Source organism: Ambystoma mexicanum, chromosome 8, assembly GCF_040938575.1.
Source record: "Ambystoma mexicanum isolate Mex_15411 chromosome 8, UKY_AmexF1_1, whole genome shotgun sequence".
NCBI lineage: Eukaryota > Metazoa > Chordata > Amphibia > Caudata > Ambystomatidae > Ambystoma > Ambystoma mexicanum.
The window spans coordinates 863,042,899-863,069,558 of NC_090929.1; the positions used below are offsets into that span (position 1 = coordinate 863,042,899).

At 42.3% G+C, this 26,660-nt stretch overlaps 1 protein-coding gene across 11 annotated transcripts in view; it reads left to right on the forward strand.

The window, feature by feature from the left end:
• Positions 1–26,660, forward strand: part of CCSER2 (coiled-coil serine rich protein 2) — a 1,037,685-nt gene that overhangs the window by 676,524 nt on the left and 334,501 nt on the right. For 9 of the 11 annotated variants that reach the window (XM_069610752.1, XM_069610751.1, XM_069610750.1 and 6 more), the window contains one exon: positions 16,879–16,965. The exons of the other annotated variants lie outside the window; for them this stretch is intronic. In XM_069610752.1, the coding sequence (XP_069466853.1) occupies positions 16,879–16,965 (87 nt within the window). The remainder of the gene's footprint in view (positions 1–16,878; positions 16,966–26,660) is intronic. 11 annotated transcript variants of the gene reach the window in all.

Here is a 26,660-nt window from a genome sequence, read left to right on the forward strand (position 1 = left end):
TGACACTACCTGGCTTAAACTTATGTTCTGGGGTCTATCTTGCCGCTCTAACCATAGGAGTTTCTCTAGGGGGATGCCTGCCACTGCCCGGTCCATCCTGGCCCACAGTGTAGCCCAGTCATTTGAGAACCATTCTCGGAGTACTCGCAGTTGGGCTCCTTCATAGTACTTCAATAGGTTCGGTATTACCAATCACCCTTTCTGTCTGGGGGCCATCAGGATTCCCAAGGTTACTCTGTCTTTAGTTTTGCCAAATTAATTTCACTAATATTTTATCGACTTCTTTAAAGAATGCCCGCAGCACTTTAAAGGCGAGTGCTTGAAAATATCAACGAAATCTAGGAGTATGGTCATTTTTATCGTGACTATCTTCCGCAGCCATTAAAATAAGAAGAGGTATGCATTCGCTAAGGTCGTCTTCATTTTGGAGAGCAGTGCGGGATAGTTTGCTCCATACATACCTGCTATGGAGTCTTCCACCTTTACCCCCAGGTAGGAGATAGACCTACTAATCATTTTAAAAGGGGAAACCTGTTATCTCTACAGCCTGGACATCTATGAGCCCCACTCCCAATAATTCGGATTTGGTCATGTTGATTTTCAGGCCTGCAACTTTCTACATTACAGCAAGTTCTTTTGTCAGTGCAGGTACAGATGTTATTGGGTCTGTCGGGGTCATCATCATATCATCGGCAAAGGCCGTGATTTTCGTCCCTGAATCGTATGCCCCCAATGGCCGAGTTGCATATAATAGATGTTAGAAGAGGTTCTAGGCAGATTGCATAAAGCAGCGGGGACAGCGGACATCCCTGTCTAGTCCCCGTGTAATATGCACACTATCCGAGAGATGAGCATTGATAGGCACATTGAAGGATTAACGTAGTTAGCCCTGACCATGCACAGAAAACTTGGACAAATCCCCATACGGTCCATGGCTGCAAATAAAAGGGCCCATTCTACATGGTCGGAAGCCTTTTCGGCATCGAGTGATATCAGGGCTGCTGGTATTTGTTGAGTACCTATCTTCTCTATCTGGTGGGTCAGCTTCTGAATATTATCCCATGATTGCCGCCCCCTCATGAATCACGACTGGTCCTTCCCTATCAACTCCGGTAGAAGGGGTGTTCGTCTAGCCGCTAGAACCACGTATAGATTTTAGCATCTAAATTAAGTAATGCAATGGGGCGGTAGGAACCACACCATGTCAGATCCTTGTTGGGTGTACTAAATACTACAACTTTCGCCGCTGCCATAATGCTAGTCACTTTACCTCTACGTCCAATGGTGTTAAAAAGATGTACAAGTCTGGGGCCTCTTGCAAAATGATTGGTAAAATCTACTGGGTCCCGGGCCTTTATACCGTGGTAGGGTCTTTATTGCCACCTCTTCCTCTGTGATGCCCTCTTGTAAGCAGTCCCTATCTGGGGATGTAAGTATGTTTATCGTGAGAACCCTATAGTATCGTTGTATGGGCTGTTGATCAAGGTCATCAGATGAGTACAACGCCCTATAGAACTGTCTAAATGAATCTATTATCACCATTGATTCTGTGGCTAGTGAGACATCTGGCTGTCTAGCTGTGACAGCGCGCCTAGCCTCCGCCTTCCTCAACTGCCTAGCCAGGAGCCTGCCTGCCTTATTGGCGTTTATGTAGTATCGTTGTGTCATGTGCAAGAGGGACCTTTCCGATTTTCGCATGCGCACCTTGTCTAGCTGATACTAATCTCTTTCAGTTTTTTATATGCAGCTTTACTCTTTTTTTCCCTAGCCAGATCCTGCGTCACATCTTGCAATTGAGTTTCTAGTTCGGCTTCCACTGCCACCCTTAATTTCCTTTTTTGGACCTGCAGTGTTATGAGTTCTTCTCCTCATTGCTGCTTTAAATGCTTCCCAAATCCTTTCTTATGAGGCATCTGTGGTGTCATTCTCCGCAAAGTATTCCTCCATTTTATCTCCCAACCTTTCCACTGTAGCCTCACCTGATAGTATTCCCCTGGGAAATTACCATGCCCTCAACCCCCTACATGGTCCCCCACTCTATATTGCCATTACTAACGGGGCATTGTCCAAGAGTGATCTCACTCCTGTGCTTATATCCTTTACCTCACCCAAGATTGCTGTTGACACCCACATGTAGTCTATTCTAGACCGGGTCTGGTGCACAATGCAGAAGCTGGTAGCACTTTGAGGCAAGTTTATTTTCAGAGGTAGGTAAGAGGACTAATACCTTCTGTCCTACTGAAAGATATTAAATCCACATTCATGCCATAGGTGGTCTTCTGTTGGGCTTGAGCTTTCTCCATATGAGTATGGACTAGACTCCAGACGAGTTTCATGTGCTCTCGTAATTGGTTAGCGGTTTGTGAGAGGGGGATAGGTGCCTCTTCTCTCGATCTTCCCAGTTCTCCTGTAGCATGCCTAGGACATCTCTTCATTCTCTGCCGTAAAGTAGTTGAAAAGGAGAGAATCCAGTCGATGCCTGAGGGTCTTTCTTACTGCAAATGGGGCCCATGGGATCATGCCATCCCAGTCCTTCGCATCCTCGTCTACCAATTTTCTCAAAATCATTTTAAGGGTCTTGTTAAATCTCTCTACCAATCTGTCAGTTTGTGGGTGGTAAAACGAGGTTCTTAAGGTGGTAATGGGTAGTAATTCCTTGACTTCACTCATAAATTTGCTCATAAAGTTGTATCCCTAATCCGTTAGAATTGCGTTGGGAAAACCAACCGTAGAAAAAAATGGTGTTTTAAAATGTGCTGGGTTGTGCTTTTACGCATGGGGAAAGCCTCTGGGTATTGGGTAGCGTAATCAGCGATTACTAGAACACATTACCTAGTCTAAAGGTTTCCAATGGTCCAATGTTTGCAATCCCATTTTGGGACAAAGGGTCTTCTATGATCGGCAAGGGGTGTAGAGGTGAAGTTAAGGAAATATGAGCGCTAGTTTTCTGGCATATCTCGCATGTCTCAATGAAGTTCTTTTTCAGCATGGATACATACCTGGCCAGTAGAATTTCCCACAAATGTGTGCTTGGGTTTTAGATTGCCCTAAATGTCCCCCTGTCAAATGAGTGTGAAATCTCTAGCCCTATCTTGCGGTGGGTTTTGGGTATAACTGAGTATTATTTAGGCCTTCTCTGTAGGTTTCCTTTCTATATAATAATCCCTGTTTCAGGAAGAAAGAAAGGCCCTCTTTTTCTAGTCCTTCTTCCTCAGAAATCACTTGTAAGATGGCCTCTGCAAGTGCTGGATCATTTCGCTGAGCGAAGGATGGTAGGTTTTCTTCCCTTTTTGCCTCAGTAATGGGTGATTCATCAGCCTCTACAAAGCCTATGCTACCTGTTTCCTCTGGTTCACTTTCTTCCTTAATACAGAGAAATGGAGCCTTCTCCAGAATTCCCTGTGCAGTTTTGTCCACAGTGTATTTCAAATGCAGTTGCGCCATGGTTCTGTAGTAGAACCTTTCTCTCTCTGAAAGTCTGAGTCTATGACGCCCGCTAGGACTTCTAGACCAAACTTCCAGTCCAGATTTTGGAGCAAATCTGATATAACAACCCGGAGGGGGTATTAGGACTAAGTCTGTGGGAATCATCCCTCTTTTCCCTGGAGGGATAGTGGCTTACATGCTGCTACAAATGTCAAAGCCTATAGATTCTTTTGTGGCGGCAGAGGGTTCTGAGGCTCAGTGACTTAGTTTCTGGAATTTTAGGGTCCCCCAATTTGTCTCAATTGAGTCTTACCCCATGCCTGAAACCGTATCTAAGGAAGGCTTGGTATCACAAGTATTGACAACTGACACAATGGATACAATTTGTAAAACCTTTATTGAAAATGTTGGGGTGTGGAAACGCCTATTCTGCTCTATGACTAGGATGGAAGTAGTCTCGACCATCAAACGATAAACAAAACAGTCCTAGTGGAGTCTGTCAAATCAAAATGGCCTATACTAACAAACCTAATGCCTGCCCTATCTCTTGTACAAAAAGTGTAAAAAGGAGAAAATGTATGCAAAAGGAAAAGTCAGTGTTCAAATGATAATGGGGCTGCTTCCTCTAGGTGAGTTTGAGTTGTGGTTTTTTTGTTGTAGGAAAGGAGGTGTTAGGTTTGGCACCTATGCTTGCACATGTGCTGTGCCAGGATTGATGTTATCTTCAGAATGTAGGCTGTGAGTGCGGAGTGTGAGGTTAGAATGTTTGGAGTTGAATTGGTTCTAACCCAGGCAGTTACAATATGTGAGCCTGGGTGGTGGGATCCAGTGGGCCCAATGTCCGTTGTTCCTCTTGATCTCTCAATTACTTGATGACATCTGATCCTGTAACTATGAAGCTAATAAAGTAACCACACGAGTAACTGCCCTGTGTATCATGAGTGTCCTTCATGAGTGAACCCTATGACCAAGGGCTGGCCATAACACTCTCCTCCCCACGTTAGACCTCACGAGGTAAGGCAATTGTTGTAGGCAGGATGACACACCCTGGCTAAGCTTCCAACACTGCACATCGTTCAAAGCAGTGGATCAAGGCCTTTCTGGCCTTCCATGTTTAAAGGTCCTTTCTTTAACTTTCAAAATAATGTTTCAACCAAAACCTTTGCAAAGTTCCTCCTTTGCCGGCCTCAGACCTTTTACCACATAGTTCTCGTAGGTCCCCCTCTGCCGGGCTCAGATCTCTGTGTAGTTTACACAAAGCTTAATACACTTCTGGTCTCCCGCAATCGGGCTCAGACCACTTTCGTATGACTTTTGAATGTGTGTGGCTTTTGAGAGGGAGAGGGAGGGGGACAGGGAGAGAGGGAGAGAGGGAGAGGGGGGAGAGGGAGAGACGGAGAGAGGGAGAGACGGAGAGAGGGAGAGACGGAGAGAGGGAGACGGAGAGAGGGAGACGGAGAGAGGGAGAGACGGAGAGAGGGAGAGACGGAGAGAGGGAGAGACGGAGAGGGACAGGGAGAGAGGGACGGGGAGAGAGGGACGGGGAGAGAGAGACGGGGAGAGAGAGGGACAGGGAGAGACGGACAGGGAGAGACGGACAGGGAGAGACGGAGGGAGAGAGAGACAGGGTGAGACGGAGAGAGAGAGACGGAGAGAGAGACGAGGAGGGACGGGGAGAGACAGACCCTCTGGTTTCTCTCAAGAAACTATGCATTTCACTGAGAATAGGATCTAGTAGTAACCTGGTTTTATTGCAGTATTCTTTATCTGGACAACTGTAAACTTTAGTTTAATCAGATTATGGTAAAATTTGTGAAACCATTCTTTTGATTTAATTTCTATAACTTCAATATTATGTATTTTAAAACAATTCTATTTCTATGTCTGCAGCACAAATAACTGTTTGGCTTTCCAAGCACTGTTTGCACTGGTTAAAATCTTTGCTTCCAAGCCTACCAGCAACATGGAAAGAGGGGAAAGGCTAGAAGCCTTGATTACTCAATTTTGCTTTGTAGTCCATATTTAAGAGCAATATGTGCACTTTAATGTTTTTGTAGGATTATGGCACTAACTAGAACTGCCCATCACTATACTATTATTTCACCATCAAATGGCATCAGTTTGGAGCCAAATCTGACAATGTGCTGCCTTGCTGGTTTGTATTTATCTGTAGGGGTGAGTAAAATGTTCACACGTGAAGGGAAAAGTGTGAAATTCGCACTGGAATCTTGTTCCATTAAATAAGCATTACAGGTCTGCCGCCACTGAAATTTTACCCGGTTTTCTGTAACTTTACATGGAGGTTTTGCTCCCATGTTCATTTCGTGTAGCGCTACGTACGCAAAGGTCTCTTATCAATCCATGCTAGTTTAGTGCAGCAACACAAACTTTGTATAGGTTTTCGATTCGTAATAGGTTTGCAACATGAGAAACTTCTTGCAGATCGTCTTTCAACTGTACTAGTTTTGCACAGTCACACAACGAACTTTGCAGGTCTTTTTCGATGCTGGGTAGTTTCGTGCACAGCACAAGAAACTTTGAACGGGTTTTCCGGGTCCGTGCTAGATACACGCAGCGACATGAAAAACTTCAGAGGCTTACTTAAGATGCATACTATTTTTGCTTTGCGGCACGAGAAACTGACAATGTTTTTTTTCGAACCGTGCAAACTTGACGCAGTTTTTTTGGTTCGATTTGTGGTAGGTTCGTACAGCCGCACGAGAATCTTTGTGCTGCTCTTTTCGATCAATGCTAGGTTCGTGCAGCGACGTTGCCTAGTCCATTTCGGTTCATGCGACGGCACAAGAAACTTTGCACCTCTTTTTGATACATCTAGGTAGCGGATGGGGGTGAAACTGGCCAAAGAGTTTGCTTCCGCAGCTGGCGGAAAGGAATGGAACAATTCTGACAAGCACCATTTATCTGTTAAAAGTGGTCTGTTTTGTCAAGTTGCTGACTGTCAGGTACTGTCAGGTTGGAGTGACATATTCTTTACATACAGTATCATATACTCATTTACATTGGGTCAGGGGAGACACATATTTAGTATAGAAAGGTTTTAGGAAGTTATTATGGGTTATATTTTTAAACGGCCAATTTTGCCCTTAACCTTCATTACAGTCTATGGAGATTGCCCCAAGCCAAGATGGAGGTTCTCAATCTAAATTCTGATTGGCTGGAGATTGTTTATAGGGAGGACAATGAACATTCTAAACTGCCTTTCATCGTCCTTGCCCAGCTGAGAGGTCGTGTGCCTTGTTACTCCTGCTTAACTTTGTCAAGGGTGACAAGTTTCTAGCAGTTGAGCGGAAGATCTGAAAGTATAACAGGAGTCGTGTTTGGAGTTTGGTGGAGACACAGGACAGGAGTCAGAAACTTCCATTTTTATTTGAGAAAAGAAGTTTTCAAGTCTATTCACACGATAAGTGACTTTCCAGTTTTGTTGAACTATGTAAAAAGGTTATATTTATCTAAGGGATTGAAATCAAATCTGTATCTAAAAAGATTGAAGCGCGTATGTTTGTTTTTATTGCTACGTGTCAAATCAAACTAGCGCGTGAGTTTTTTGTCCGTTACATTTCGCCCACGCGTGTGTCTCTGCGCGTGAGAGTGAAGCGCGAGCGTGTACTTTGGACTCGCGTTTACTGTTCGTTTACGCAAGGGTTTTTTCTGCGTGATAAAATAAGCGCGTGTATTTTGCGCGTGTACGTATTTATTTGTGAGTTGGACATTAGCGCAAGTGCGTTTTACCCGCAATTGAATTGTCAGCGCGTGAGCGTATTTTCCGCGACTTGGAGGGAAGCACGTGTAATTTTTATTGCGTCTTGGACTTTAGCGCGAGAGCGTTTTACCCGCGAATTGAATCGTCAGCGCGTGTGCGTATTTCCCTCGACTTGGAGGAAAGCGCGTGTAATTTTTATCGCGTCTTGGACTTTAGCGCGAGTGCGTTTTTTCCCGCGAACTTCATTGTTAATGCGTGTGCGTATTTCCCGCGATTTGGAGAAAAAGCGCGTGATTTTTTTCTTCCCGCGGTTTCTGGCTTTCCACGTGAAGATTCCATCGCAAGTTAAATTCGTTCCTGAGAAAAAGACTCTCTACAAAGAAAATATTAAAAACAAATACAAGAGCTTAAAAGAACTTCATAAATCTTACTTGAAGACCTTGTTCAAGAATCTTAGATTTGAGCAGACTAACTACAAAGTTAAATTACATTCTTGGACCTACTGAGAAGGCTGAATTATCTATAAGATTCGGGTCCACAAGTAAGGAAGTCTTGTCTGCTTTTCACTTCTCTGGGCATTCTGAAGAGAAGAACCAGGTATGGTTTTTAAACTATTTTGGTTAAGGATTTAGAGTTTAAGGTTAGTATAGTAACCCATGAGTAATGAGGTATATTGCATGTTTATGTTTTAACTACAGGTGAAGAACCAGCGAGTTGATAGCTTCCAGCCTGGTGTTTGTTTCTTTGTCCCTTCCCACTTTCCCCTGAAAGTGAGGTAAACTGAGCAGTTATATTTATGTCAGCTCAGAGTGCCACATTTTGGGTGGATTGTCGGGGGTTCAGCAGCTTCTGCAGACACCAGGTTCTCAGCATGACAGTATGAAAGGCCAATAAAAAAAAGTGTCTGCCCGAGCTGTTATGAACCCCGACGAGACAACCATGGAGGCATTGGGAGTATTGGTTAGGGAAATGAGAGAAGAGTTACGGGTGGCTCATCAGGAGTATTCGTCTTTATCAAAGAATGGATGAGTTAAATTTAAAGGTAACCCAAATACAAGAAAGAGAAGGTGAAGTTTCGGAAGGTGCAGGAAACCCACCTCAGTTGGTAAGAGTAGGAGAAGAACAAGAACCTAGGCTTCCCAGGGGGGCAGAGAGAGGTTTAGGAACTTTAGTTATGCCTGTTCCTTTGGCAGCTCCAGAACGTTTCTTAGGAGATTCTAGAAAGTTTCAAATCTTTCAGACTCAGTGTGAATTGCATTTTCTAAGTCGTCCAGAGTTGTTTTCCACAGATGCTTCAAAGGTAACATTCATCTTATCATATTTATCTGGAGAAGCTTCTGCGTGGGGAAGTCTTTTGGTTAGTCAAAAGAATTTGGCTTTGAATAATTATTCCCTTTTCCAGACAGAATTTAAGAAAATGTTTGATAAGAGACAGTTATCTTTAGAGGTTGATGGAGAATTACTGGAACTGCGCCAAGGAGGAAAGGAGTTGATTTCTTATATCACTCAATTTAGAACTTTAATTTTAGAAAGTAAATGGCCAGAGGAGAAGAGGGCTTCCTTATTTTATAGGGGCTTAAAGGATGAGTTAAAAGATGCTCTGGCTGGAGTTTTGGAGTGACCAAATACTTTAGATGCCTTAATTGATTTGGTGGTACAGTTGGATTTTCGTTTAACAGAAAGACGTTCTGAGCGTAGACGTACTCAGGGAGAGGTTAGGTTTCCGGGAAGAATGGAGAGGCCTAAAGTTGAGGTGGTGAACAGAGAAGTGAAGTCAAAGATAATTGACCAGCAGAGCCGGGTGAGAGGTCCGTTGTCCAAGGAAGAGAAGGCAAGAAGAAGGGAGAATAATTTGTGCTTATACTGTGGTAGGAGTGGTCATTTTCTTGAAACCTGTCCTTTTACCCCCAAGAAGATCTCCAAATCTTCAGGCAGAGTACAACAAGTGGCAAACACAATACAGACAGCGGTTCCTCACATAACGGTGAACGTATCCTTGATGTTTGAAAAGGTATTTTTAGGTTCTGGGCCAATTATTATTGATTCAGGAGCTACGGGTAATTTTATGGATAGAGGATTGGCTAAAACTCTAGGTGTTCCTATAGTTTCTAAGAAAGAAATGGAGCAGGTCAGAGCAGTTGATGGGACATCTCTTTCTTCAGGTCCAATCACTCATAATACAAAGTTACTTGAGATGAAGATGACTGGAGGTCATAAAGAAAATATCTCTTTTGAGTTAATTGACGCTCCAATCTTGAAAATTATTTTGGGTATGCCCTGGCTTACACTTCATAATCCCAGAATTGATTGGAGTGCAAGAATTGTATTCTTAGAATCAACCTTTTGTCAGGAACATTGTCTTTCAGGAAAATCTTTTGAAGAGAAAGAAAAAGTTGTGAATTCAGTTTCATTCTCGCTTGCAGAAAGAGGGGCAATAGGTTTTGACATTGGAGCAGTTGTGGGTGAACTTCCAACTTATCAGGATTTTTGGGATGTTTTTGATGAAAAGGAAGCTGGAGAGTTGCCTCCTCATAAGCCTTTTGACTGCAAGATAGAGTTGGAGCCTGGAGCTATTTTACCAAGCAGTAGGGTTTATGCCTTAACTGAAAAAGAGAATGATTATTTGAAAGAATATTTAAAGGAAAATTTGGCTAAGGGATTTATTCGGCGCTCTCAATCGCCGGCAGCCTCACCATTGTTCTTTGTGCCTAAAGCTGATGGTTCTCTCAGAACTTGTATAAATTACAAGGCAGTAAATAGAATGACAGTGAAAAATCGGTATCCTCTCCCTCTCATTTCAGAAATGTTAAATCAAATCCAAGGTGCAACCATATTTTCTAAGTTGGATTTACGTGGAGCTTATCATCTTGTAAGGGTCCAAGAGCGGGATGAGTGGAAGACGGCATTTAAAACCAGATTTGGCCTGTACGAGTACCAAGTGATGCCTTTCGGTCTTTGCAATGCCCCAGCGGCTTTTCAATTTTTTATCGATGAGGTTCTTCGGGAATTTCTTGATGTTTTTGTTATCGTCTATATTGACGACATTTTGATTTTTTCACAGAATTTGGAGAAACACAAAATTCACGTTCAACAGGTCTTGAGGAAATTGAGAGAGAATAATCTTTTCGCTAAATTGGAGAAGTCAGTTCCATACGGATTCGGTAGAATTTTTAGGATTTGTGATTACTCCTTGTGGTCTGGAAATGAATCCAAAAAAGGTGGAAGCCGTTCGTGATTGGCCTACTCCAACTAAGGTGAAGGAGATCCAGAGCTTTTTGGGATTTGCCAATTTTTACCGAAGATTCATTGAAGGCTTCTCCAGTTTAGTAGCTCCAATTACTCGACTTTTAAGAAAAGGAGTTCCATTTGTTTGGGAAGCTAAGGCTGATGAGGCTTTTCATATTTTGAAGGAGAAATTCATTAACTCTCCTATTTTGATTCATCCTGATACTTCCAAACCATTTTTTGTAGAGGCTGATGCTTCCAATGTGGCAATGGGAGCAGTGTTGTCTCAGAGGCATAATGTTACAGGACAATTGCATCCAGTGGCTTACTTTTCCAAGAGATTTTCACCTGTATAGGAAAATTACACCATTTCAGACCGAGAGCTTCTTGCTATCAAAGCAGCATTTGAAGAATGGCGACATTTTTTAAAAGGAGCACGTCACACTGTGACTGTATTAACTGACCACCGAAATTTACTCTTTTTGAAGACAGCAAAAACTCTGACACCTCGACAACTTAGGTGGTCATTATTTTTTGCGGATTATGACTTTATAGTTACTTTTAAGCCAGGTAATCAAAATAAAAAGGCAGATGCTCTGTCACGGCAGTTTCCAGAAAGTGAGGTTAAGTCGGTTTGTGAGCCTTTTCCATTGATCGCTCCAGAACGTTTTGTTCTTGCTGGGGTTGAAAAGGAGAACGAAAACTTCAAGAAAGTAAGGGAATCCATTTCTGAGACACAACTTAAAGATTGGGTTCGTTTGGATCCAGCTCGCAAAATTAAAGATGGTTTACCTTATTTAGATGACAGACTCTATTTACCATCAATTGAACTTAGAGAAAAATTGTTGAAGGAGTGTCACGAATCAGTCTTGGCAGGACATCCAGGGTATCGGAAGACACTTGAGTTGATCAGAAGACATTTTTGGTGGGAACGAATTCGACAAGATACCCTTAATTTTGTTAAGACCTGTGAAATTTGTGCTAGATCTAAGAATCTCATCGGAAAGCCTTCTGGGTTATTGGAGCCGTTACCAGTTCCACCGCAGCCTTGATACTCAGTGTCTTTAGATTTCATCACGGATCTTCCACAAGATAAAGGTTGTACTTCGGTATTGGTTGTAGTTGATTTACTCACCAAAGAAGCACATTTCATTCCAATGAAGGGAGAGGTTACCGCTGATAGTTTAGCTCATAGTTTCTTGCAAGAAGTGGTAAGATTACATGGAATTCCCAGTCAGGTCATCTCAGATAGAGGTTCTCAATTTATTTCTAAGTTTTGGAGAGCTTTTTGTAAGAGATTGGGAGTGGAGGTATGTTTATCATCAGGTTACCATCCAGAAACCAATGGGCAGGTAGAAAGGATAAATCAGGAGTTGGAAAAATATTTGAGGTGTTATCTGCAGACAGGTGAAGAGTGGGTAGATCTGTTGTGGGTTGCAGAATTCGCATATAACAACTGTAGTAAGGATGCCACCTCTATGTCTCCGTTTTATTTGGGACGAGGTTTTCATCCTCGTTTTCTTAGTATTGAGATTAATAATGATTCAGGAAACCCAGAAGTCGAAAGGAGACTAGAAGTTATGAAAAGAAATTTGGAAAAGGCAAAAGGGTTGTTGGTGGAGAGTAAACAAAAATACAAAGGGTTTGCTGACCGTAAAAGGAAGATTAGTCCTCAATATAGTGAGGGAGATTTGGTGTGGTTATCAACCAAGTTTCTGAGAATTAAAGGAATAAATAAGTTTTGTCCTCGTTTCGTAGGACCGTTTGTTGTTGAAAAGGTGATTAATCCAGTGGCTGTTCGTCTTAAATTACCCAGTCATATGAAAACTCATCCAACTTTCCATGTTAGTTTATTAAAACCTGTGGTTAAAGGAACTAGATTAACACCTACTCCTTCGGCAGTTGTGATTGAGGAAGATGCTTCTGAAGAATTTCTGGTTAAGAGAATTCTGGACTCTAGAAGAGTAAGAGGAAAGCTACAGTATCTCATTGATTGGGAGGGCTTTGGTCCTGAAGAGCGCACTTGGGAGAAAGCTAGTGATGTGCATGCTCCTCGTTTGGTAGAAAGATTCCATAAAACATTTCCATTGAAGAGTGGCCCAGGGACTGGGCGTTAGGAGGGGGGGGTACTGTCAGGTACTGTCAAGTTGGAGTGACATATTCTTTACATACAGTATCATATACTCATTTACATTGGGTCAGGGGAGACACATATTTAGTATAGAAAGGTTTTAGGAAGTTATTATGGGTTATATTTTTAAACAGCCAATTTTGCCCTTAACCTTCATTACAGTCTATGGAGATTGCCCCAAGCCAAGATGGAGGTTCTCAGTCTAAATTCTGATTGGCTGGAGATTGTTTATAGGGAGGACAATGAACATTCTAAACTGCCTTTCATCGTCCTTGCCCAGCTGAGATGTCGTGTGCCTTGTTGCTCCTGCTTAACTTTGTCAAGGGTGACAAGTTTCTAGCAGTTGAGCGGAAGATCTGAAAGTATAACAGGAGTCGAGTTTGGTGGAGACACAGGACAGGCGTCAGAAACTTCCATTTTCTTTTGAGAAAAGAAATTTTCAAGTCTTATTCACAAGATAAGTGACTTTCCAGTTTTGTTGAACTATGTAAAAAGGTTATATTTATCTAAGGGATTGAAATCAAATCTGTATCTAAAAAGATTGAAGCGCGTATGTTTGTTTTTATCGCTACGTGTCAACTCAAACTAACGCGTGAGTTTTTTGTCCGTTACTTTTCGCCCGCTTGTGAGAGTGAAGCGCAAGCGTGTACTTTGGACTCGCGTTTACTGTTCGTTTACGCAAGGGTTTTTTCTGCGTGATAAAATAAGCGCGTGTGTATTTTGCGCGTGCACGTATTTATTCGTGAGTTGGACATTAGCGCAAGTGCGTTTTACCCGCAATTGAATTGTCAGCGCGTGAGCATATTTTCCGCGACTTGGAGAGAAGCGCGTGTAATTTTTATTGCGTCTTGGACTTTAGCGCGAGAGCGTTTTACCCGCGAATTGAATCGTCAGCGCGTGTGCGTATTTCCCGCGACTTGGAGGAAAGCACGTGTAATTTTTATCGCGTCTTGGACTTTAGCGCGAGTGCGTTTTTTCCCGTGAACTTGATTGTTAACGCGTGTGCGTATTTCCCGCGATTTGGAGAAAAAGCGCGTGATTTTTTTCTTCCCGCGGTTTCTGGCTTTCCACGTGAAGATTCCATCGCAAGTTAAATTCGTTCCTGAGAAAAAGACTCTCTACAAAGAAAATATTAAAAACAAATACAAGAGCTTAAAAGAACTTCATAAATCTTACTTGAAGACCTTGTTCAAGAATCTTAGATTTGAGCAGACTAACTACAAAGTTAAATTACATTCATGGACCTACTGAGAAGGCTGAATTATCTATAAGATTCTGGTCCACAAGTAAGGAAGACTTGTCTGCTTTTCACTTCTCTGGGCATTCTGAAGAGAAGAACCAGGTATGGTTTTTAAACTATTTTGGTTAAGGATTTAGAGTTTAAGGTTAGTATAGTAACCCATGAGTAATGAGGTATATTGCATGTTTATGTTTTAACTACAGGTGAAGAACCAGCGAGTTGATAGCTTCCAGCCTGGTGTTTGTTTCTTTGTCCCTTCCCCCTTTCCCCTGAAAGTGAGGTAAACTGAGCAATTATATTTGTCAGCTCAGAGTGCCACATTTTGGGTGGATTGTGGGGGGTTCAGCAGCTTCTGCAGACACCAGGTTCTCAGCATGACACTGTCACCATAAAGGGCTTTGTAGCTCTTTTTCCTTGCATCGAGCTGTATATGAAAAAAAACATCAGCAGAATGTGTAGATTAACATTATATTGAACAGCTCCTGCTCTCAGACGCTGCCTTCAAATTTGAAGGACTATGACATTTAGTTCAATATATCTTCCATATGTCACCAAGTGTGTCATTATGATAACATTAAGTGTTGTCTATAATGAGGTTATCAAAGTGTGAGATGTACCTGTGATAAATCTTCTCCAGTGCATCCAGTTAGTAGAGAATCAGGCTCCGGCTCTGTCAATACTAGGCTGATCAGCCATGTGAAGGGTTAATTCTAACTACCAAGAGGAAGGGAGTGATTGACAGTATTATGGCCCAATCAGAGTCTGTTTCAATTCAGGGTCTATTGTTTGTCAACAACTCTTTTATTTGTTTCCTATGTGGTTGCTAGGTGACAGAGAGAGAGGAGATCCGAAATGATGGTTATGAGTGGTCATATTGAGAGTCTTTTGAAGAAGCAGAAGCTAAACGAAGTGAGAGGAAGTTTAATTGTGCCGTTGCGCTGATATGAAGTTCTGTTTTATGGAGTTAAAGCGATAGTCCTAGTCGCTCTTTAGATAAAAGGTTTGAGATATCAGTTTACCTGACTGAAAATACGCGCTGCCAACGCCACTGATGAGAGGGGAAACCTCGCTCGAAACTGTGTGCTTTGTAGAAGAGTGACTGTAAATTATAAACCCTTCGCTTCCCGTCGAGCTCTTCATAAAGGCTCCCGAGTCGCTGTAAAGGTGCCGCGCAACGTTGAAAGCAGGGGAGAGAAGCGGCGGGACAAGCGACGCCGCTCCCCTGCCTTCACAGCTGAGAGGGTGGAGTCCAGGCGGCGCTGTCGTGCCGCGATCCACGATGAAGGGGGGTGGAGCCCAGACGCTCTACTAAGACTGTAAACAGCTGATCGCCGAAAGACACTGGGTAAGCCGTACGCACGCAGAGAGCAGGAAGGGAAAAGTTAAGTTGTAGAAGGTACGTGGAAGTCGAGGACTGTTTTTCCGGATGGGGTGTCAGAATGTGAAATGGACAATTGAATGATACAAATCTAAGAAGGGCAACCTGCTATTAAGAAGGGTCAAAGAGTGAATGCTACTGTTGAGAATGTTTAATTTATCAGAATCCTGAAAACAGTGTTAGAGAATGAATATTTAAAAGAAAAGATAACAAGAGACTGGGAAAGATGGTTGAGATTCATTAGTTAAACATGCAGTAAAGTCGAAGAAGAAGAGTATGAAAGTGAACAACCTGTGAAATTATCTGAATTCAAAGAACAAGAGACTACTTAACAAAAAATAGGAGAGGAGTCAAAGAGACTGTAATAATGAACTGAGTTAATATGGAGGGCAGAAGTGAATTAAAGAGAGAATAAACAGACACTGTGAAAGATGATAGAGACTTACCTGAGAGTGATCCCAGATTGTTCTCAGAGAAGTCTGAACCTTCCAAGGAGTAAAAAAACGTATCCTTTTCTATTAGAGAAAAAAAAGAGAAAACACACATTATCGAGCTGTATATGAAAAAACATCAGCAGAATGTGTAGATTAACATTATATTGAACAGCTCCTGCTCTGACGCTGCCTTCAAATTTGAAGGACTATGACATTTAGTTCAATGTGTCTTCCATATGTCACCAAGTGTCAGATAACATTCAGTGTTGTCTGTAATGAGGTTATCAAAGTGTGAGATGTACCCCTCATAGTAAAGACATACTGGAAATATCTGTAAAAATAAACATGAAATATATTTTCCTTTTGTCAAAATATGAATGTAATCAGAGATAAATAATTGTGTTTAAGCATTGTTAATTTTGTAACTACTCACTCAACACAGAATGGATCATTCTCTAGTGTTTTTAGGGGGCCGGAGCAATGAGACAGTAATGACAGTACAGCACATGTGTGGGCTGCCGGACTCCTAATTATTATGCAAGAGCAACATATTTATCTGCCCCCCCACCCCCAAACCCTTGCTGATGTTTTTCTCACTTTGGAGCAAAGATAGTGTCCCCCCACTGGTGACCACACCCTGTGTTCCAGATAGAGGAAAGCGGACATCGAGAAGAGGTTTGGATGGCTCATGATGCTTAATGCACAGGCATCATGCATGTATTTTTTACCCTGTGAAAGGGCTGAGAAGAAGTGTAGTGCAGCTGCAGTGCATCATAGCTCCACAGGCGGATATCGCAGTACTCTTATTCCTGTGTGTGATGCTTTCACCTTTCCAACCATCTCTAGCCTCCAGTGAAAGCTTAAGCAATATGCAGAGGAAATGCATGCGTAAGTGAATGAAGAGCTGCCTTTAAGGCAGATAATGCTTTTCATAAATGTAAAATTATGGAGCACTTGTGATTGTTCTTGACTGTCACATTTTTCTTGTGCTAGGGCCAATTGACGTTTGCACTATCCCAACTGAAAACATGTTTTGATATTTGGTAGTACTAACTGTAATCAAACCTTTTCCTCTAGGTATCTAACACTACTTAGTTTGTCCTTGGGTGTCTATTTTGTGGCATTGTTAACTGGATCTTGTACATATGGTTACAACTTTTGATAGGAATCCTTGACAATTGATGCATGCTTTAGGATTTGAGATCAATTTCTTTTGGTTTCACATTTACAAGGGAATATTTGATCATGCATAGTCTTGTACTCCCATCTTCTCATATAGGTCTGTACTACTTATTGCCAATTTTGTATTGTTTTCCACCTCAGACTGACGATCTGCTCAATGAGATCAGGCAGCTTAAAGCAGAAGCGAAGATAAAAGATGAAAGAATCAAACAATTAGAGAACCAGCTTGTAAGTACAATCATATTGTCAAATTAGAAATATTCTTCATGCACATGTATATACGCTTATTCTGCAAGTTGAATAAATATCTATTAAGAGGTTAGTGACAAATGTAAAGGACCAGAAGTCTTTTTCCAATTAATACAGAGAACAGGATAACAATGGAACAAAATGGAAGCTTTAATCAATTTCATGGGAGTGTGGTCTAGGTGTTTAGATAATTTTACTGAGATCCACAAGGATTGCTTAAAGGAGATTTAACCACTCAGTATAGAGTAATAACTTGTTCACAGGTCTGATGGAAGGTTTCTTCATTTCTTATTTGGGTAGATGGGTATCATTTACATGTTATCCTTTGACTGTAGTCTGCCTGATTTTGTATTAAAAATGCGTAGCGAAAGACTTGGTTGCTTCTGAGCATGCTGGACAAGATACAGGTGGGTAGAGCTGGATCAGAGAGGAGACTCAAGAGTATGATAATGAGGAAGAGAAGACAAAATGAAAAGAAGTGTAGATGAAACGGAACACAGAGTTCCAAAGGCTATGCAGATCACATAGGTATGAAGGTTTTTCTTTTGAGGATAAGAGTACGCTGTTTCATCCAGTAGAGGAGGTGAGACTCGAGTTCTCAAATGTTTTGAAGTTTGCACAACAAATGGACGACTTTTGCTTTGTTGAGAATGTCTAGCAGCTGGAGGCTAGAACAGCAGAGATTTGCTGATTTTTTACTCTTAATGTGAAATTGAAGATAGGCTGGGCCGATGGGTATATTGCCCTGTAAGACACTAGGTCTTACAGATGGGGTGATACAGTAGATGGTCGTACTTGAGAAGTGTATTTATAGAGCTTAAAATTGAAAAATAAGTGTATTTTTTTGGAATGATTCAGAGTTTGGCTGTGGTCAATTGCGTGTGTCTGGAATAGAGGAAATTAACATAGTGTGGGAGAGATTGATAGTCTGGGAGAAATGGAAGGTCCCTTGTAACAGAAGCTCGTGGTTGGTGCAAAGAAATGGAGTGATGTGCACATGGTTGAGGTAATTATTGGGTATGAGAATTTGGTTTAAGGTTTGGTGCAAGTTTGTATTTGGCTGTCCTGGCGTAACTGCGATGTATTGCAGGCCTATTTTGGTTGGCCAGGTAAAAGGAAGAGAGCTGGGGTTGAGGGTACTTGGCATCTAAATCTTGCTTTTTTCACTGTAGAGGGACAGTTCATTGTGTTTATCCAACTCTCCCAGTAGGAAATTGAATAGAGACATGAGGGAAAAACTGAAAGGAGGCGCTCTTGACATCATCTAAAAATACACATAGATGTGGTACTCTGTTGAAGCCCTCTAGGACTTCTGTCAGTGAGTGCATGTAAATGTTAAAGATCAGTGGGGTAAACAAAGGGAAGAGCTCAGTGGGACTCCACTACATAGTGTGTGGCAAGGAGAAAGAAAGGATCAGATTTTGATTGGCTGGCAACTCAGTGATGCGAGAATTCAAAGCAGGCCAAACCCTTGTAAGTAACTCTGAAGCCTTTCTAGATTATCAATGAAGATCTTGTGATCAAACGTGTGTAATGCTGTGTAAAAAAGAATAAGTAGTAGAATGTGTGCAGCTGGTGATTGGCATTAAATCACTCGGAGAGATTCTCTGATCTACATACAAATTGTTATTGAAGATTTTAAGAAAGAGCAAGTGGACACCATCTTCCTATTTAGTTTTCTTGTTTGCAGCTGTCAATTCATATAATATGCTGGGGGTTTGGAGTGGGGGCTTCTGAAACTCTCTAGTGTGATCCACACTGAATTGATGGACATTGGTCTGTTAATCTATAGGAGCTCCACCACACTTAAATGCTCTCAAGAATTCATATTTTCAGAAAGACATGCTACATATGCATAACTGTATATAGCATGTATTGCTTGTACATATTTCAGTTAGTTTTGGGTTACAACGTAGTCTGCCAGGTATTGGAACCTTGATTGCTGTGTAATGTTCCAGGTGCCTTCTGGAACCTGAGAATGTTTTATTTTAATAGGAGGGAGTTAGAGATGCGAAAGGCAGGGGCAGTAATGTGTATACTGCGGCTGAGGAGGACTGCATGAAAATAAAGACTTCCTTTTACCCCAAATCGGCTGTTCCTGTCACTCAATACTGGAAACAAGTGTTTGGAGGACCCTGCGAACCTGCTCCTGCTCCAGCCAGGCGTGTGCTTTGTGAGCTGTCTTTTCTGTGCTGTTGTGGAAACGCCATATCTCCCTGAGGAGCTTTCCCAGTGGTGCTGCAGTTGTTATGCTGTGGACTGGTTTTCTGAATGACAGGTGGGGGTCCACGTAACCGCTCTGGGTGCCCAAAAAACCATTTTTGGCTTTGTGCCCATAAGCATCTGGTGGTACATCTGGTGGTACAACAGGATGCTGAGAGAATACTTTCTGCTCTCTCTCACAGGAATTATCGTAATTTCTGGTCCATGGTGGGAATGAATGAGGTAGCTCACCATCAGAAACAGGACTCAGTAATTCAGGAGGGGGTGCGGCTGGATCATTTTACCATGGTTTATGATTCTGAGGCTCCAGAGTGTGGGATGAAGACCTTAACATCTAACTGGGATTTAGTCTTTAATGTCTTGGACCTAGAATTACTAATTAGGAGTTTCTTCAGCCTCTAGAGCATCTGGTCCGAATGGGTTGAGTAATTCAATCCTGAAAAAGGATCCAATCACCTGGGCGAAGGTTCTAAAAATACTCTTTGATAATGTCATTAGACAGAAGAGATTTCCAGATACCTGGAAACAATCCATAGTTATTCCTATCTACAAAAAGGGTGACAGGTCTCTGGCCTCTAATTACCGTCCTATCTCTTTGTTAGATGCAGATATAAAATCTTTTCGGGCATCATCCTAGGGGAATTGGAAGCCTGGGCTAAAACAAAGGGAATTATCCAAAGCAGCAATCTGGCTTCAGGAAGGGTTTATCTACTTCATTGAATGGGCTTGTTCTAAATTGTTTAGCTGTAAAGTCATTCACCAAGGATGGCCCCACCCTTTTTGGAGCCTGGATTGACCTCTCCCAGGCTTTTGACTTGGTCGATAGGAATTTACTTTGGAAAAAACGTAATGCTTGGGGAATTCCTCCGGGTTTACTTTCTATATTGAGAGAGCTGCACTCTAACAACTACATGCGGGTCAGATTAGGTAGATCGGGTTTACTTTCTAATCCAATTAGGATAACTAGAGGGGTTCGACAAGGTTGTTTACTTGCTCCTTTGCTTTTTATTCTCTTTATGGCAGATCTAACTAATTGGTTGCATGATATTGGTTTAATATCTCCATATATCGGCCACACTAAAATAAATTGGTTAGCTTATGCGGATGACATAGTAGTCATGGATTACTCTCAAGTGGGGCTACAACGTCTGCTTACCGCCTTAGAATCCTATGCAAGGAGCAATAAACTTGATATTAACCCTTCAAAATCTAAGATCCTACTATTCAAGAGGCCAAACAAAATAGTTAAGAACTTTGCCTGGAAGTTAGATCAGTGTCCGGTAAAGGCCGTTTCAGAATTAACATATCTGGGAGCCATATTAAGATCTTTTCCTACAAAGAGTAATCTAATGTCATCTATTGATCTAAAAGTAGTGAAATTATGTGCTCAGATGAAAAAAATTAGCTCTAAGTTCGGCAAATTTTCTATTTCCCCCCCTTATAAGATTCTACATAGGGAAGGTAGTTCCCATCATTCTTTATGGATTGGATTATAGCATTATAGCTTTGGAGATAGATTGGGATGTAATAGAGTCTAGGATCTGGAAAAGTACTTTAGGTCTGCCAGTTTGTGTTCCAATTGTTAGTTTGCGCTATGAACTACGTCTTTCATCACTTAGATCATGGCTAGAATGGAAGTGGGCGACTCTGTACAGACTAATCTTAGATCCTCCAAAGAATTCCTTATTTGAGGAAACTGCTATTGAGTACCAACTAGGGAACAATGTTTTCCTGTGTAAACTGGGGCAAAAATGTTTGGAACTCTTGTCTGGCTGCGACTGTGATGCAGAATTCCTTTTACAGAACCCTTTGAAAGTGAAAGAAAAAATTAAATTGATTGATTGGATAAGAACCATTGAAGATATGCGAAAAATGAAAAGATCAGCTTCCCTCTCAGTATTAGATAAACGCCTTTCAACCGTGCCGGCTTATTTAAAGAAGTCCCCAAATCCGTGGTTTAGGTCTACTTTTTTGAGGTTTCGTCTAAATTTAATTCCTACCTTAGAGTTACTAGCTATTAGAGATAAGGAAGGAGCGATTGTACCGATTTGTGATAGGTGCCCTAGTAGTGATCTCCAGACTGCATTTGCTATCTAGTTGCTGTGGGACCTGGAGCCTTAGGGCTGGCCATTTTAATAGATTTGTTCATGATAAGTCTTATATTAATTCCGAGGAGTTTTGGGCAAGACTATCTTCTGGGAATGAGTCGGCTTTATCAATTGAGGTTGTAAGGTGTTTAAGGGAACTGAAGTTAGTTTTAGACTGAATTGTTAATAGTGATTTGTATTCCTGTGTTTTTCTCTTTTTTTGCTTTTTATTCAAGATGCTTCTGTTGTTTTGTATTTAGAATATGTACATTTCTGTTGGTTTGCGTATTGTTATTTCTTGTTGAAATGTGTTAAAAGTCAAATTCGCTATTGCACAATACATTTTTTAAAAAATTTAAAAAAACATTCTTCGGTCTGCGTGAGGCAGAGCGAGCCTGAGACAGCGGTGCGCTTGTTGTGAACGGGGCTCTGAGGAAAGGATCTTGTAACGTTGTGTGCATTGTAGGGTATTTTGTGGAGATTTGGGGCCTGACGGTATTTTCTTACCGCCGAAAAATAACTTAGCAACAATCACTCCTTGTATTCAGATTGGGCCATGTACAACAATAATACAGTGGACATGCATTATTTCAGCACACAGACATGCGTATTTGGTATGCGTGGTTGGTGGTATTTTGGTGAGCATAATTCCCTTGTTTTATTTGTGGCCCCAATATCCAGAACCCCTTATTTTTGTTTAGATTTTTCGTGTAATCACTAGAGAGACCTCAGGCTTGCATTTCAGGAACACCACATTTTCATTTTTAGTGTGCCACCATGGGCAATTTCTCTCTGTCTTATCTACGGCAGCGAGCTATCATGTGGTATTTTCACTATCTTATATACGGTAGTGAACTATGTCCCGGGCCTCCCTTTTTGCCGACTCATAGACCTCCGACAAACTACAACACACACAGTTAGTTATAATTGCTCATACTGAATTACATTGTGCACACGGCTGCAGCCAAATTTGATGTTTAGCTACCTTGAAAATGACAATTGCACTGTCTAAACATCTCCCCACATCATCAGCACTGTATTGGTAAATATAAAACCCACCACCCGTCTGCTTTCAAATATTTTTGTGTATTATAAAAGTTGCATTTAAACACGATCTCACTCTTTACAGAAATAAATAAAATAGCACAGTAACAGCATTATCTGTGATACACTGAAAAGAGAGTGGCGGAGACAAGAACTCAATTTGCAACATTAAACACGTGAGTAAAGCACAGGAATCTCCTTTCCTACACTGACTGAATATTCTCGTACACACTCAGCCCCCATACTTCTGTAATTACCTTATCTGTTCAGCATGAGTTTTCTCCGGCTGTTCTCTTTCTGAATTTGGCTCCCTTGAAGATTAACCCCAGTGAAAAAAAGCGTCTTTCGTTCTCAAACCGGGGTTATTGCCTGGAATTCTCAGCTTTTGCAGCAGGAATGCTTCAGCCAGGAAACAGGTCCTTCTCCCAGCTCTGCCAAATCTCGATTGTCCTCCCCCTCTCCTCAAGCTTCCCCAGCAAAACTCTAATCACTGCCTCTAGCATGATACTTGCTATGACGCTGCTCCAATCAGAATCAATCATGCCATCTCCTCCCTCACTACACAATGGCTCATTTCTACAGTAACCATTTGTAACCAACTGATTTCCTGGTCCTTCGAGCCCTTTGCTTCCTGTAGTTATGTGGACAGAGCAGCAGAGAAAAAGAAAAAAAATGAATGTGCGTTTAAAAGTTCACTTTCAGAGTAGGCCTAATTCTGCAGTGGAGACACATTTTTATTAGTGGGTTATGTTAAATGCAGTTTTATTAGTCAGGTTAGTTATTAATAAGGTTAGTTATTAATTTTCAAATGTGTCTCTTGCACCATAGGCATTTCAGGTGAAAAATAGTGTGCATTTTTGAATGTGCACGTGTGCTTTTAACTGTATAAATAGATTTGCATCTTATATGTAAAAATCGTTTTTGACTGAATAGTCTGTCTTTACTTATATGTCCATGTCACTCTGGCAACACATATAGCAATGCACCACACCCATGTGGTGGTGCTGCATCAAAAAAAAAATTGCTACCTGTGCAGTAGTGCTGTACTCTGTGCTGTAACACGCCAAATATCCTTACAGCATGCAGCAATCTTTGTTTTACTGGTAGTGATGTATACCGCACGTCATTGCAACAGAGCTGACTTTTGAACGTGGAAAGCATTTGCAGGTCAAGCGTCCTAATGACAATTTTACTGTTTGAATTGCTCAATGAGTGCCATTTTTTTTTCCTCTGGATTGCGGCACACATACTGTATTCTGACTGGCATCAGTATGAATATCGCAGGACCAGCGTCTTTTTTTCCAACAGCAGGTGAGCCACGGATCAAGTGGTCAGACTGGAAGGAGGATTTTCTTTTCAGTACTTGCATGAATTGTATGGGAATGCATTTGCTGCAGATAGGAAGGACTCTCTTCTACATCATTGTTTGGGTCAGGAGGGGCACACTATCTTCAGGAAACTCCCTGACATGACTGGCGCTGGGGCGGAAGGCCTAAGCCGTTTTGAAGTTTCTTTGAAAAAACGGGATAAACATTGTACAATGAAGGAAGATAAGTTTCTTGCAAGATAGCATTTTCGCAATACAAGATCAGGAGAAAAGGGAGTCTATTGAGGAGTATTGCGTGACCTGGTGATAAAATGTGACTTTATTCACTGTAGGGGCAGCATTTGCGGGATCAACTGATGGTAAGGTGTTATCATAAGGTGATGAGAGTGGCGTTATGGCTGGAAGGTGGTTCTGGAGCAGATATGACTTTGGAGAAAGTCATTGATACTGCAAAAATGGTGGCACATACCGAATCTTGCATTAAAGAACTGGATGCTGATGCTCGGAAGATGAAGGAGCCCATTCAAAATGTGATTGAGAACGTGAAAGGTTGCAAGGATCCTCGACAAAAAGATGTGTGGAAAGCCACCTCTAAAAATAAGTCTGAGACATAGGAATGATGTTAAGGTGAATGAAAAGAGATACATGTGAGACTTCAGACCATCTTGCTAATGATGAGCAATGTTTTGCTCAACGTGTGTAGAGAATGCGGGAAGAAGCGGCATTTGGCCCGGTGTTATAAGCACTGGTGTAAGTGTGGCCGTGTTAAGTATGTGCAAGATGACATGGCACATCTGCAAAGTGCGGATGAGGACGAAACATGCATGGTGAAGGCAGATGATGGCAAACCCAAGAGGGTGAAATCTCATGCAGAAATACAAATGAGAAATGTCAGTGTGAGGTTATTAATTGATAGTGGCGCTGATTATACGTTCCACAGGAACTTCGTTTTGGCCCAGGAAGGCCTCCATCCACTACAGCAACAAGCTACTAGCCACGTCCACTTTTCTTTATTGCCAGCAGCAAAACCCGCAAGGGTTGAATCCCACATGGGCTCAAGGGCATGGTTTGTTGTGCTCCTGGAGGGTGGTTCTGCGACAGCAGGGTGAGCAGTGATTCATCTAGGTCTAGCTTTTACTTGCCTGACTCCAACTACTAGATACTGCACATGAGGAACTCTATTGGAAGATCATTATGAGGTGAGGTAAGCGTGGAAATAGGCTGGGGGCAGTAGTGTGGCAACTGTTTCAAATTCAGTGTGTGGCCATACTGAATACATTGAATATCTTTTACAGAGGTTGGAGCACCCCTCCCCTCTCTTGGCCTCCATACACTCTCACCATATATAGCCCACCCCTCAGCTAATTATGCAATTCTGCACTGAGCCCAAGCGCAAGATCCTAACCGTGAGGCAAAAACTGGGAACTTACCCGCCTCGACGCAGTGTGGAGTGTGACACCGACATCAATACAGTCTACGCAGAAAAAGACCACAGCCCTATCAAGCTCACGGGAGAGGCTTGCTCGTTGATGATAGAAATCAACCAGTTTCTGGGGTCCAATCAGGAGGCTGGGGAGACGAGGGGGAATAATAAGCAACTCAGGAGTTTTCCAATATTCTATTGAATATGCTCTGACTTTCGCAATACTCCTGGGGCAAGCGACTGTGTTCATACCTCCTCCCATCCAGGGCAAAGGCTGTGAGATACTGTGATTCCGGGTCAAGGGGCACTGAGAAAAAGGCGTTTTTCAAATCCACCACGGTGACATGGGTGCCTTGTTTTGGGATGCTCACAAAATGGAGGCAGGGTTTGGGACACAAGCAAACTCCTTTTGGACACTATCGTTAAGGGGGCGAAGGTCCTGGATCATACGCAACTCCCCCCTGTTGCTTTTTTAATGGGGCACACGGCCGTGTTGCATGGGGAGGCAGAGGGGACAACGATTCCTTCCTCTTAAAAGTGCTTGTAGTGTCCCTTAAATACCTTCCTCAGCTTCTCTGGACAGGGGATATTGCTTTACTCTGGGTAGTAAAGCTCCGGGCTTGAGTTTTATTTTTACAGGGGTCACTACTCTTAACAATCCCACAACATGGGGGTTGGTGGTTCACAGGTGGGGCGGGACCTGCTGCATGTCTGTATCACAAAATGGCCATGAGGGGTCTTGATACCTTTCTGTGCTGCACCATAATGTCACAAGGAATATTGATTTCTAACAAAATTTCCCCGTCATTGTTGTCGTCCGCGAACAATTCTTCATCAGTCAATTCATGCAATGGTATATTTGGGTCAATGCACAGCACTGTGTGCCACTCTGATCCATGAATGTTAATTCCAATTACAACAATTCTTCTAGCAAAGATGTGCTGCACCCCTTCCAGATCTAAGGACAGGATGGCACAAGCAACTATTTCTGGGGTCGCCAGCGGGCAGAAGACCAAATCGGAGGGCACTCTCCATTCTTTTCTAGTTAGTTCAGGCACTGCTTAGTTCAGGCACTGCTCTTGCTAGCACCCAAATCCCATACTCGAACATGTCAGCGTTCACTGGTATCCCTCTCACCATTGTCTCATTAGCCACGGTATGAATTAACAACATTGCCTTGAGGGAGTACATACCAGGGGTAGAGCAAACAATCCCTCTTTCGGTGAATGATATGGTCATGTTTACCTTGCTGAGCAATTTTCTTCCCAGTAAATTATACTATGAGGGGTGCACACACCACCTTTCCCCCTATCTTAACATTCAAATCGTCTGCGTAAGGAACCGTGACCACAGCCCTAGAGAATCCTTGCGTATCGAGAGTTTAGCCAGATAACATCGCATGAGGGGGGTGTCGATAAGTTCTGGGGCATTGGGGGTAGGGTAGGGTTATCTCATATGCTCCCTGTGCTGGCCCGTGTGGGCTCCCAGGGTGGTGGTTCCCATAATGGTACTGGTTGTAGTAGGGTTGGTTGTATTGATAGTTACCTCTCTGTCTGCTGCGGCATTCCCG